This window comes from Hemiscyllium ocellatum, chromosome 6, assembly GCF_020745735.1.
Source record: "Hemiscyllium ocellatum isolate sHemOce1 chromosome 6, sHemOce1.pat.X.cur, whole genome shotgun sequence".
Lineage (NCBI taxonomy): Eukaryota > Metazoa > Chordata > Chondrichthyes > Orectolobiformes > Hemiscylliidae > Hemiscyllium > Hemiscyllium ocellatum.
Window position 1 is genome coordinate 89677516 of NC_083406.1, and position 14761 is coordinate 89692276.

At 39.2% G+C, this 14761-nt stretch overlaps 1 protein-coding gene across 1 annotated transcript in view; it reads left to right on the top strand.

Annotated features, from left to right (window-relative positions):
• uspl1 (ubiquitin specific peptidase like 1) overlaps positions 1-13268 on the top strand; it is a 30508-nt gene extending 17240 nt beyond the window's left edge. The window contains exons 5-9 of the mRNA XM_060826127.1: positions 1806-1919; positions 3385-3514; positions 5503-5628; positions 5719-5879; positions 9815-13268. Of these exons, the coding sequence (XP_060682110.1) occupies positions 1806-1919; positions 3385-3514; positions 5503-5628; positions 5719-5879; positions 9815-11829 (2546 nt within the window). The 3' untranslated portion in view covers positions 11830-13268. The remainder of the gene's footprint in view (positions 1-1805; positions 1920-3384; positions 3515-5502; positions 5629-5718; positions 5880-9814) is intronic.
• Positions 13269-14761: the final 1493 nt, after the last annotated feature.

A 14761-nucleotide genomic window follows, 5' to 3' on the forward strand; every position in this document is an offset into this window, starting at 1 on the left:
GCCATACCTGTCACGCTCCTTGCATTAAAACTTGAAGGGGGTCCTAATAGAGATGTAGAAGATCGAGGGGCAGGGACATGGTGAAAGGATAAACAGAAAGCAATTGTTCCCTTAGTGGAATGATCAATACAAAGGGGTTGTAATTTAAAGGTGAAAAGTGGGAAGCTCAGAGGAGATTGAGGAATAACATTTCATCCAGAGGGTGGTGAGGATCTGGAATGCTTAGGAAGGTTGTTAAAGCAGCTAACCTCACCTCTAAAGTACATTTTAAAAATTACTTGGATGCTCTTTTGAGGGTTAGTGCAGACTTGAAGGGCCGAATGATCTCTACCCGCATTGTAGGGATTGAGTGATTGGGCAGGACTGAAAATGTGTTGCTTGGAAAAGCGCAGCAGGTCAGGCTGCATCCAGGGAACAGGAGTTTCGACGTTTCAGGCATAAACCTTCTTCAGGAATGAGGAAAGTGTGTCCAGCAGGCTAAGATAAAAGGTAGGGAGGAGGGACTTGGGGGAGGGGCATTGGAGATGCGATAGGTGGAAGGACGTCAAAGTGAGGGTGATAGGCTGGAGTGGGGTGGGGGCAGAGAGGTCAGGAAGAAGATTGCAGGTTAGGAAGGCGATGCTGAGTTTGAGGGATTTGACTGAGACAAGGTGGGGGGAGGGGAAATGAGGAAACTGGAGAAATCTGAGTTCATCCCTTGTGGTTGGAGGAGTAGGCGGAAGATGAGGTGCTCTTCCTCCCACCGTCGTGTTGTTATGGTCTGGCGATGGAGGAGTCCAAGGACCTGCATGTCCTTGGTGGAGTGGGAGGGGGAGTTAGTGTTGAGCCACAGGGTGGTTGGGTTGGTTGGTCCGGGTGTCCCAGAGGTGTTCTCTGAAACATTCCGCAAGTAGGTGGCCTGTCTCCCCAATATAGAGGAGACCACATCGGGTGCAGCGGATGCAGTAGATGTGTGTGGAGGTGCAGGTGAATTTGTGGCGGATATGAAAGGATCCCTTGGGGCCTTGGAGAGAAGTAAGGGAGGAGGTGTGGGCGCAAGTTTTGCATTTCTTGCGGTTGCAAGGGAAGGTGCCGGGAGTGGAGGTTGGGTTGGTGGGGGGTGTGGACCTGACAAGGGAGTCACGGAGGGAGTGGTCTTTTTGGAACGCTGATAGGGGAGGGAAATATATCCCTGGTGGTGGGATCCGTTTGGAGGTGGCGGAAATGACGACGGATGATACGCTGTATATGGAGGTTGGTGGGGTGGTAGGTGAGAACCAGTGGGGTTCTGTCCTGGTGGCGGTTGGAGGGTCGGGGCTCAAGGGCGGAGGAAACCAGAGTGTAGAGTTGTGTGGCTAATGGAGCTTTTAGAAATATGAGGAAGGGCAAGGCTATCAAAAGACTTGAACGGGAGGATGATTATTTCAAAATTGTGTGAAATGGGAAAGTGTACTACAGCGAGCACTGTGTTGAACAGGACTTGATGGAAATCAGGACGTGGAAAGCAGTTTGTTTATGGAAGATGGGAGGCCAGCCAGAAGTGTGTTGGAAAAATGAAGAGTAGAGGTAACAAACATCAAATTTATTACCACCATCTTCATGAGGTCTGACCATGTATATTAGTGTAAAATAAAATCTCCGACCTATGCTACATACTAATGTTAATGTTTCTTTTGTGACTTCTGAATTGGTTATCATTAGGTTTGGTGACTTCAGTTTCTTGTCACAAATATACAAGAAGAATTTCATGAATTTTAGATTTTTTTGATTGCTGCACTAGTAGGGACTTTCATGTTGCACTTTATGAACTAATCTTATAATTTCAGGTAATGGTTTGTGGAAAATTCCCCCCGAAACGCTCGGTCGCATCGAACTAACATTAAGCAACGTCCGAGAGAGTCTCTTCCAGCTTCTTCGACCAAAATTGAAATGCAAATTGGGTAATTCTTATATAAACTGTAAAACTTTATAAGCTCTTTTATTTATTTTTTTTATTGAAGTGATTATTTTTTTAAATGCACATGCTATTAATGCAATAAAAGTAAAAAAAAATTCTGATGGTACTCAGCAGGAATGGTAACAAGTGAGAAACCAGAATGATGTTTTAGCTCAGTGACCTTTCATAAATAAAACCTGTTCAAATGCAATAGACTTTGAACCAGTAAATAGTGAGGGGGTGGGAAGAAGAACAAAAGAGAAGATTTACATTCTGGTGGAAGCCAGGAGAAGTGAAATGAAATGGTAATTGGAGCAGAAAATGTCTTGTATATAGAATGAGTTGACCAGAATTTCATCTGAATCAGCCATATAAGTACTGTGACTGCAAAAGAAGGTTAGAAGTTGGGTTTTCTGTGGTAACTCACTTTCTGACTCCCAAAACCACCATCTACAAGTGAGAAGTCAAGAATCTAATGGAAAACTCTTCACTTTCCAGTATGTGTACCCAATACAATTTTATACAAAATAGCCCACTTGATGAGTAACCTGCTTGACTGCCTATCAACTTCTAAGCATTCATTCCATCTGCCATCATTGCACAGTGGTAACCATATGTCCCACCTAAGGATGCACTAGAGAAACTCAGTAGACCACTTCAACAGAATCTTCCAAATCCCAACCTATTCCATCTAGAAAAATAAGGGCAGTAGATGCTTGGGAATGTTACGACCTGTGAATTCCCCTCCAAGCCCTGAGCCATCCTGACTTGGAAATATACCAAAATTCCAACACTGTATCTTGGTCTAAATCATGGAAATCCTGAACAGCACTGAGTGTATTTGCACCCCAAAGACTGCAGCACTTCATGAAGGTCGTTCACCGTTATCTCTTGAGAGCAGTTAGGTTGACCGATAAATGCTGGCCTAACTAGCAACACCCAGATCCTGTGAACAAATAATTTATAACGGCCATAGTCAATTTTCAAGTAGGTTTAGTTGATAAAAGCAGAATACCTCAGTAATGATGTTTTGAACACCATGGCTAACATTTGGGAGAAGAATTGCCAAGCAAAATGTCCTTAATATCAATCATAGTTACCTACAAGTTTTAGCAGTCGTCCCATTATCATGTTGACATTAACATAATTAGTGAAAATATTGGGGAAGATTGTTAAATTTTGCAGTTACTAATCAGGTAACTTGTGCTAGACTTCAGTCAGTGCACAGGTATAATCAGATACCAGAATATACATAAGGGCAATCTGCACTGATTAGGTCTGTTTTCTTTTTCTCTCCCTCTCCTATTGTTAGTGAGCTATACTCTGAAATCCTCTTTCAAATGCCATCTCTCTTTGCCCCCCTCCCCCTCCAAGAGTGGTTCTCATTGGAATTCGAATGTATATTACATGGAACTTTTGAGAATTTAGTCTTTACTATTATATGTCAATTCATTTTCTCCTCTCTTTAGGAGTTCCCGATAGCCCAGTCTTTGCTTTTCCACAACTTCTACGGCAAGATCCATATGTTGAGGCGCTGTTCATGCAGTCGTATATTTGGAGCTTTGAATGTATGAAGTGTGGGTATAAGTACGAGGAAAGGCAAGTGTATTTTTAATTAAGTTTCATTACTGTACATCAAATCACAATCGAGGTACCAGGCTAACTGCTAGCTAGCACACATTTCCCTGTTTTGAATGTTACTATTCAGCATTTCCATATTTTTACTGAAAACGTTTGTGGATTTTAGAAATTCAAAAACATTTTAGTCAGCAAACCAAAGCTTTTCAGTTGTGACTCCATTAAATTTCTATTCAATTTTATCATTCATTAATGGCAAAACAGTGAAAGAGTAAAATCTGAATTCATTCATTTTGATTTTTTTAAAAATTTGTAATCTTGTGCAAATCTAATCAATTGCTAAACTAATGTTAGACAAATCTAACAGCAATAAGAACTATATAAGATTTAAAATAAAGATTAAAACATTCGGCCATTCAACTTTGCTATTTAATAATATTGTGGAGGATGTGGTTATCACCTCAATCCCACTGTCTTGCTGTTCTTGACTCTCTTGTCTGTCATAGATCTACCTAACTCTGCCTTGAATGAATTCAGTGACACAGCCTCCACTATAGGGAATAGTTTAACAGTCCTCTTCTCTCACTAAAGATTTCTCCTAAATAAGTAAAAGTTAATGTTAATTTGCAATTTATCTAAATTAAAAATATTTTGAATTTTTCTTTATGGCTATACCCTTGAAATTAAAGCAGGTAAGATGTTTATTCAGAATGGTGCAATCTAAAAAGTAGTCTTTGATCCTTTGACTGTTTTGCTGTACAGAAGCATTATTGTGCCAGACTGGTAAATTCTTGGCCTGGAAAACAGTACTCCTTGTGTTTTCAATTTACAGATAGGCAATTATGACATCTCGAACATAGTCGTACAGCATGGAGACAGGCCCATTGGTCCGACCAATCCATGCCGTATATAACCCCAAACTAAACTATTCTCACCTGCCTATTCTGGTCTGTATCCCTCCAAACCTTTCCTATTCCTATGCTTATCCAAATGTCTTTTAAACGTTGTAATTGTACCCACATCCGCCACTTCCTCAGGAAGTTCATTCCACATGCAAACCATCCTGTATAAAATAATTTTCCCCTCATGTCTTTTTTTAAATCTTGCTCCTTTCACCTTTAAAAATGTGCCCCCTAACATCCCCCATCCTAGGGAAAAGATAACTGCCATTAACTGTATCTATACCCCTCATTATTTTGTAAACTTCTGTAAGGTCATCTGTCAACCTACACTCCAGTTGAAATAGTCCCGGCCTTTCATTATAATTCAACCCTTTCAGACCTGGCAACATCCTGGTAAATCTCTTCTAAACCCTTTCCAGCTTAATAATATCCTTTCGAAAATTGGACAACCAGAACTGAACACAGTATTCCAGGAGAGGTCTCTCAATATCCTGTACAACATCAACATGACTTCCTAACTCCTATACTCAAAGGACTGAGCAATGAAGGCAAGTGTGCCAAATGCCTTTTTATGCACCCTGTCTATGTATGAAGCAAACTTCAAAAATTATGTACGTGCACCTCTAGGTTTTTCTCTTCTACTACATTATCCAAAGCCATATCATTAATTGTATAAGTTATTTTCTCTTTTTTTTAATGTCATTGAAAGCAACTTAAGTAATTGTTTGAGTTTTGTTTAAAGTATTTACTGCTGTCTATTCAGGTAGTGAAGAAAGACATCTCGATTTACTGATCGATGTTCCAGGTTATTTAAATCCAGAGGAGAGTATTAAATTTATAAAAGTTGTAGAGTACCACTAATAAAATTCCATTTGTTGTACTGCCTTAAAATAATTGCTTCCCCTTCAAAATATTACCCAGGCTAAATTAAGTTTAAATATTGTGCGTGCATTACATCATTATAAACTGAGGCCTTTAAAAGGTGGACAATTTATTTTGCTATAAAAATTTACCTTCAAGTATACTGTGTGCACCCAAATACAGAAGAGATTTTTACTGAAGTAAAACCTTTGCTTGTGATGATAATTAAAGTTTTTTTTATGATAGATGTCGGAAAACCTTGATTACATTTACGAACATAGTTTCAGATTGGCACCCGCTGAATGCTGTTCATAAAGCAACCTGCAATAACTGTCAAGATAAAGATCAAAAAAGGAAAATGCTTTTAGATTGGTAGGTACACTGTTTATGCATATTTATTTATATTGAATAATGATTGAAATTAGTGCTTGGAACTACTAAACTAAATTCTGTTTTTCCTAGCGTATCGTCAATATATATGCTACACTTTGTGGAAGGTCTACCACATGCAGACTTGGACAGCTACAGATTTGATTTTCAGGGCAATTCATACAGAATTTGTACCATTATTCAGTATTTGCAAACTGTGAAACACTTTGTAACGTGGATTCAAAATTATGATGGTATGTACTGCCTTTTCAAGCATCAGTTTTCAAGTTTTGGACTAGCTTTTTTCTTGCTATGAATTGCTTTTATGTTTATTGCTTGAAATGAAAATTTTGGCAAGCCAGGATAGTGTCATTTTCTGTGCAACTGCTGGATTTGGGGTCCGTATCCATAATTTGGGATCTAGCATTACTTGGTATCTGCCAGGCCTAAGGTTTTTAGCCTACCCAGAAGAAAGCTGTACATATATCTGAGCACACTCATAGAGTTCCCTTCAATAGTGACAAATTTAAATGTTTAGGAGAGAGCTACTGCTCTGCCCAGCATTTCATGGAAGTGCTCAGAGGTCTGCCAGATACTTCTCTTTTATTCTTTCTCTTTCCTTTCTCACCCTCCACTACTTTTTCAGATTAGATTTACACTGCAAAATTAAAGTAGGTTATTTTTCAGTCATCTCAGCGAGTTGAAAATACATTTTATTAAGCTAGGTGATCAGTTTTCAAAAATGGACTGATAAAATGAGTTTTAAAATGACCGTAAATTTTACTTCAGTTAATATCATTGCCATTGGGCTCGCACTTTGGTGAGTCACCTGGTGGTAAATGAAGAGAAAAAATTTACCTGAATGTGGTACTAATTGGTGATAAGCCTTCTGGATTTGAATATGTTCTTGCACGCTGAAGATTAACCATGATTTGGAGACGCCGGTGTTGGACTGGGGTTAAAAAGTTAAAAATCGCACAACACCAGGTTATAGTCCAACAGGTTTCATTGGAAGCACATTAGCTTTCGGAGCGTCACTCCTTCATCAGGTGATAGTGGAGGGCTCAATCCGAACACACAGAATTTATAGCAAAAGTTTAGTGTGATGTAACTGAAAATTATACATTGAAAAATTGATTGTTAAGTCTTTCATCTGTCTGAATACCATATAGTTTCACTTCTTTCATGTGTACATCAAAAAACTGCTTTTAAAAAGTTGCATTCTCAGGTTACCTGTTAACAATGGGTGATAGCTAGACAATATGTTGAAGGTGTTAACCCCCTGTGTTCTCTGTCTATGCCATGATGTTTAGATTGATTCTAATCTAAAATGTGAGATAACGGAGTTCTACATGAATGCATGCACCCCATAAAATATGTGTACGTGTGGGTCTGTGTCTGTCTGGGTTGGGGATTGAGAGTGTGTGTAGTGAGTGTAGAGTGTCTTAAGTCTGTGAGGGGGTGCGTGTGGGAGTGTGTGTCTGTAAGGGGGTGTGTGTGTGTGTGTGTGTATTTATATATGTAGGGGTGTCTGTGTATAGTGCAATGGTGGTCACCTGTAAGGTGACATGAACCCAAGGTCCCAGTTGAGGCCCTCCCTATGGGTTCCGAACTTAGCTATCAGCCTCTGCTCGGCCACGTTTCGCTGCTGCATGTCCTGAAGTCCGCCTTAGAGGTTGGTCACCCGAAGGTTCGAGGTCAAATGTCCTGGACCACTGAAGTGTTCCCCAACTGGGAGGGAACATTCCTGTCTGTTGATTGTTGTACGGTGCCCATTCATCCGTGTCGTCGTTGTAGCCTTTGCTCGGTTTCCCCAATGTACCATGCCTCCGTGCATCAATGATGGACAATGTTGGCTGAGTCACATGAGTACCTGTCATGTACAAGGTGGGAGGTATCCCCACGCGTAATGGTGGTATTAAACAGGTTCATGCAAGACTACAGAACCGAGATGCTAGCTAGTATTTGGGGGGGAAGGGAATAGAAATGTGAAACAGAAATGGTAAATTTAATCTTCTCCTCTGGAAATGAATTGTCCAGTGATTTACATAATCAGGGACATTTGATCAGATAATCAAGATGAATCTGAATCTCACAACCTGAACCAGTTGGAATAAACATTTCTGCAGGGCTAAAGAAAGTTGTGTAAATTGTGTGTGGTCTCTTTAAGAAATAAATTTATTGACAGGTTTACCTTTTTTGGCTCACAAATTTGAAATATTGAGAAGAACTACAGGGCAAATGGTTAGCCTAAGATCTTGAAAAGAGTATCTGAAAGCAAGGCAAAATCAAATTACATTGGAGTTTTTGAAAAGCAAATGAATGTGTACCAGAAGAAGGCTAATATGCAGGTGTTTGGGGAAAAGGTAAAACTGAGAGTCTAATTTGGAAGCTAATATCTGCTGACACTCAGTGTCTCTTGCAACTGTTCATTTGCATCAATGTGGAAATACACACAAACACAATTCCTGAAGCACCACACATTACATAGAATTCCAGTGTGTCACATAGAAAGGAACTGCACACAAGTAGAAGAGAGCGCTATTGAAGCAGAGATCAGCAGGAAGAATCAATGGTGGTCGAAGCGTGCGGTAGGATAGTGAAGGGGATGGGAGTGAGTGAGGACAGTGCCCGGAATGGGGAAATGGCGCAGCACCATCACCCCCATCCTACTTCACTCCACACCCTACCCTTCAACATTTACCTCTCCTACCTCCTTTGGACCCTTACTCCCCCAAACCTGTTCACAAACCCTCTCTTTTTCCTCTTATCAATACCCCAGTTCTCTCCCTCCCCTCTCACCCTTCCTAGCTGCACCATGTTTAAAGCTGAATTTATTTAAATGTGATGTGGAGATGCCGGTGTTGGACTGGGATGTACAAAGTTAAATGTCACACAACACCAGGTTATATTCCAACAGGTTTATTTGGAAGTATTAGCTTTCAGAGTACTGCTCCTTCATCAGGTAACTAGTCAAGAAGCAACGCACTGAAATCTAGTACTTCCAAATAAACCTGTTGGACTGTCTCCTGGTGTTGTGATTTTTAACCTATTTAAAAACTCCTATTTATAAAATTTTAAAATTTTCGAGTTTAAAGTGTTTTTGATGCTAGAAAGTCTTACAAGATTAAATTAGATTAGATTACTTACAGTGTGGAAACGGGCCCTTCGGCCCAACAAGTCCACACGACCCGCTGAAGCGAAACCCACCCATTCCCCTACAGTTAACCCTTACCTAACACTATGGGCAATTTACCATGGCCAATTCACCTGACCTGCACATCTTTGGACTGTGGGAGGAAACCGGAGGAAACCCACGCAGACACGGGGAGAATGTGCAAACTCCACACGGTCAGTCGCCTGAGTCGGGAATTGAACTGGTCCCTGGCGCTGTGAGGCAGCAGTGCATGCCACCGTGCCGCCACAGTTTGATTTTTGCATAAAGGATAAAGTTTATATTTATATTTCACATCTCTATGAAGATTCTGTAGTTCTGAAGCCCATGCTGCATGCATGTGGCGTCACAATAGAAATTTAGGAGGAAACATGCCAGATAATGAGCTGGTTTACAAATTGTTTTTAATGTCTTGGGTCAGTAATAGTTGATTTGGAGGTCCCAGTGTTGGGCTGGGATGTACAAAGTTTAAACAAAAAACACACCACACCAGGTTATAGTCCAACAGGTTGATTTGGAAGCACTTGCTTTCGGAGTGCTGCTCCTTCATCAGGTGGTTGTGGAGTACAAGATCATAAGACACAGAATTTATGAAAAAGACCTGGATTGTTTAAGTCTCTCATCTTTTAGAATGACCATGTTGGTTTCCGTTCTTTCATATGTAAATCACAAAACTTTTTTAAAAGCGACATTCTCAAGTGAACTTTATGACCTGCAGTTTTTGAGCAAAGTAAAACGTAATTCTGCAAGTACAAATTCACCCCACAAACATGTGTGTGTCTGGGGGGAGGGAGTGTGTGTGATGGTGTTGTGAGAGAGTGTGTCTAAAGAGAGACAAGTCTGTGAGAGGGTGCATGTGGGAGCGTATGTGTGAGCATATGAGAGGGCTTTGTGAAGTGTGTGTATGTAATAAAAATAAGTGTAATACATATTTTCCAGTTAGTTAACAACTTTTTTTTCAAACAATCTTTTTAAGTAACTGTACTTGAGTTTATTTTTGGTCTTGTCTTGCAGGATCATGGCTTGAATGTGATGACTTGAAAGGTTCCACTAGTTGTCGGCATTCAGTTTTAAATGTTCCTGCGCATGAAATTCACATTGTCATCTGGGAAAAGACTGACCTTGAAAATCCAACACAAAGCAACGCCACACTTTCATTTAGTGATTCAACCTCTGCATCTTTCCCAACCTTCACAAACAATGCCACTACCTCTGTATCACAGCAGCTCTGTGAAACATCATTTAACAGTCCTGTTCAGTTAAGTGCAGTCAAGAAACCAATTTTCAGTGCACATCCAGAGATTAAACCTAATACAAACTGTGTAAAAGAAGGTGAACAAGGAACTTCAAGTAATAACTTACTTTCGAGTTTGGAACATCTGACAGATGATGCCATGGTAACGTTGAATCTTGGAGAAGTTAAAGTCGACAAAGAGCGGAAGCCAGTAGACAATACACAAATCATATTAAGTGCTTTGCAAAATGATTTGCAGAATAAAGAGAAAACTCTACAAAATTCACCTCTTGTGACTCAAGTGGCTGTTGGTCATGATGCATCTGTACAACCTCGTACTGATATACAGTATTCTAAGGACATTTCCCAACAAATAAACCAGGTAACAGTCATTGAACCTGACATGCCTCAAAAATACAAAGCATCTTCATGGCCACCTACACCATCGCAGCTACAAGGAATTAATGTAGCCGGTGCCTCGTCTGCTCTATTACAAAAAGATAATGTAACAAGTTCAAATTCCTCTCCTACTCAAGAAAGAAAAACTGCATCCGATTGTTCAGAAATGTCTATACAGTCTAAGGCAAAAGTACAAAAGGAAGATCACACCAAAATCCCAGTATCTGAGAACTTGAAAACATCTACTATAAATGGGTCATCAGCTGATATTTCCCAACCTCTAGCAGCTAAAAAAAGCTTTGCTGTAGGTTGGACAAGGAACTTGTTCAACCGCCACCTTTCAACGCTGGCAGGCAATCAACCTAGAATATTGCCTCAGAATGAGGTTAAGAATGCTCACAAAGGCAATGCTTCATTGAAAATCACTGATCCAAAGTACCCTGTAAAGGATCGCTTTGATGGGTTCAAGACCAAATATTTATCAAAACGCACACGAAGTGCCAAAGAGTTATCTGTGTCTCAAGATTCAAATAATCATACTGCTGCTTGTGTACAAAATGACGACAATTTGCCTCAAAATCCTGGTAACATGAATGAGAACTGCAAAGTATTGTTGCCTAAGACAATCTCTTCCGGTATCCATACATTAAACAAAACATTTCTTAATAATTCATCAAAATGTACTCACCCCTTAAAATCTGAAACAGGTACTTGTATTTTGAAGAATCAGTGCTCCAACTCAAACAAGCAAACACAACTGAATTATGCCAGCTCAAAAGCTCATTGCCTTCGTCTCAAGTTGCTCAAAAAACTTCAAGACAAAAAAGATCAACTCAGTTCACTTGAACAGCTCATGAAGACTAAGCAGGATGAATTTGATAGCGACTATGCAAGTACCTCGAGTCTTGAAGGACAGTTAAATGTTGCAAATAATGGAAGCATGTTGTATGATGATGTATTGAATGAACTTTGGCGTGAGCTTGGTGTTGAAAATGATAAGTCTGTTTATTCAGCCAGTTCAGGTGCTTCATTGAATAATAGCCCAGGTCATGATGAATTACTTGCAGAACTTTTCACCCCAGCTACAACCACTACTACATCTATTGACGTGCAAAATAGTGACTCATGGCTTTGTGGAAGAGCAGCAAACTGTAAATTGAGTAATGAGTGTAACATAGCTCCAAGGACTGTTAATGGTGATCACATACCACGTGTTTCAACTTTACAGGTGCAGAGCCATAAAATTGAATCTATTGGTAACTGTGAATCAGTTTATGAGAGTCCCACAAAGGAAGAAATGTTGGTAGATTTATTGTCCACATCCACACTGAACTCTTTAACAGGAGATCACGATGAATTACCTAACTTTGATGAAAATCTTTTTGAAAACTGTTAGGAAATGGTCATTTTGCTAAAGTAATGAGGAAATATTGTCTCCTATAATTTAAAACTTAGAGTAAATTGTGCACAGTCTCTTGCATGTTTAAAAAAGCATTTTTAAAATTTTGAGACAAATGAATGCATTCTGTGAATGTACCTCCTTTGTTTTCAGGTAGTTTGTGGTATTTGAAGGATTTGTGAGGTTGTAGTGACACTACTGAATAAAATGTTGGTAATGCATGTTTAATACATGTTGCTAACTTCCTGTTAAGAAAAAGATGATGTTCTTGACAAATGGAGTTCAACTTTCTGTCAGTGCTTACCATATTTTTGTTAAACTTAATTTGAAGTGCAATTTGTTAACCCTTATTGTAAACTAGATATATTTAAATCACTTACAATGTTTATATTTCAAATATTTTGCTGAAACTCATTACAGACAGGCTGAACAAAATTGAATAAAATCAAATTAACAGTTTAGTGAAAAGAATACACTAAGTTCAATAGCATGAAGCAATTGATCTATTGGAATAACTCCAAGTCTGTAATGCCGTCTATATGGCAGCTATAATCCACTTCAGTTTGGATTGTTGTTCCTGTCATCTAAATTTTGTTCAATAGATTGTCATCTTGTACATTTTCTGTAATATGTACTTTTGACTTAAATGGAAAAATGTAATGAGAAATATTTGCCACTTGTGCAATGTGGTTTAGAATTGCTGAAAATGATAGTTCTTTCAGTTAACGTTGTGAAGGGAGCTAGACTTACAATTAAAATTAGCATATCATGTAAATAAGGGCGACATTTTGAAATATAAATTGGATCACTATTGTGATAAGTTTTAAAAAGACAAGATGCTAGAGACACGTAGCCCAGTTAGGATTTGTGGCGAGAAGATTTTTCTTAATCTTCCGGGCAGGGGCCTTCTTCAGGGTTCTGTCCAACACGTCAGCTCGTTTCTCTTCATGGATGGTGTTTTTTCCAGCTTTTTAAAATTTATTTCAGAGCTCCAAAGTTTGTAGTCCCTGATTTATTTCATTTTGTATGATTCCAGTGTTGTTTCATAGGTTTTGAAAGTTCAATGTTGACATTTGTGCTCAGAGTTCTAAGATGTGGATATTTTGTTCGGTGGTCACAAAGTTAAACTGATTTATTTAAGGGATGTTTTGATATCTAATAAAGTTTACTGTTCTTAATGTTTGTGAATTCTAATATAAGCCATGCATCTTATACTGAGAATTACACCAGTAGAATATTACTCAAGCCAGACCATCAACCCAAGACAAAGCAAATAACCATTTTAGTGATCTCTTAGTAACCCAGGGTACTTTGTATTCTTTCCAGTGTTTGTGTAAATTATTTGTGTTGTACTTAGTTTGAGTTCCTCTGACTTTGAAAGTTACTAGCTGGTTGGTCATTGTACTTCCAATAAAAATGTTAAGCTGGCCATGCGACCAAACAATAAACCTATATAATTTACCTAACCTTCAATTGGTCAATAGTCTAAATATATCTAATCCAGCACTCTGGTATTAATTCGATCTAATATCTTGCATTTCTGGAACTGACCTTGCAAAACACACAATCGGCTCAAAAAAGAACAATCACCAGTGGGAGAGACAATAAAGTTAATCTGAGGTGCAGAGCAGGAGGTCCTAGGGATGTAGGATGAATAACTGAAATCGAATAAAGTGTAAATGAGCAGTTTTCTTTTGCCATTCAGTATTTCCTGAAGGAGTTTAATTGGTGGGGTGTAGTTGTGGTAACCTGTCAAAGACAATGTTGAGGTTTTGAATTGGTTCAGTTAACAATGGTTGGGTAGTCAAGAAGCTGACAGATGTAAAATTTGAACCTTTAATGGCAACAATACCACTTTCTTGTCTTAGGTATTTCCCTGATCTGGTCAATCCAGAAATGTGTTGGGATGCATCAGAAATCCCGAACTGGTGCATCCCAACACGTTGTTCAGTGTGTGTTGTAAATTAATACAGATTTGGAATTGAAAACCATGTAATTATGGTCCATTGGAATGATCAAGACCAAATGATTAAATGATAACTTAAAATATTGAAGGCTGTCTTGTACTGATAAAACTTGGGCTAATCTTTCTATGTACCCCAGAAGTGCCCAATGTCTCGGGTACACAGCAAAGGGAAATTGGTTTTGAGATCAGTCGCGGTGCAGGCCAGAGTCCCACCATATTGTCCCAAAATGTCCTGAGGTTTGGGCTGCATCCGTTATCAGATTTAGGCCAAGTCAACCTGTGGAAACGGAAAAGGATAGGATGTGACAAGTCCCATTTCCTTTTGGAACAGGAAGCAAATGCCTTTTAGGCACAGAATCCAGAAGAAATGGTCTCTAGGTTTCACACACAACTCTCTACCCATTCTCCCCCCCCCCCCCCACCAGGTTAAATTTAAAATCAGCTGTGCTCTGGCTGCCACCTCTTTGGAGCCATTCAGAAGGTATTTTTGTTCTATTGGTGGGGTCTAGTACAGGTGTTTTGAATTTACTGTGTTACTACTTTACTGCGAGCCCAGGAAAATATGTATTGCTGAATTAAATAAGTGGAAGGCATTCAGTAGAGCCCATCTCTCCAATTTGCTTTTAACTTGATGTTATTACTATTATGCACCTCTTAGTTGAAACTTTTACCTGCCTAGCAGATATTCTGTAACTGCAAAGTTAAAATAAGAAACTATTAAGAGCCTCCAACTTGCTGTAGAGAGATTTCAAGCCAATCCTCGCATCCCATCAGCCAGCTCTGAAAACTGCTTATATTTTGCAAGTTGTGACAACTTTTACAACAGGAGCTGAGGCAATCCCCAAGACTAAAAACGGTCAGCATTCCAAGTAAAACAAACTGCAACATTCTTTTAAAAACAACCAAACTAATTCAATCAATCCCCTAATATGCATGGATCCTTAAAATTCCAGGATTCAGATC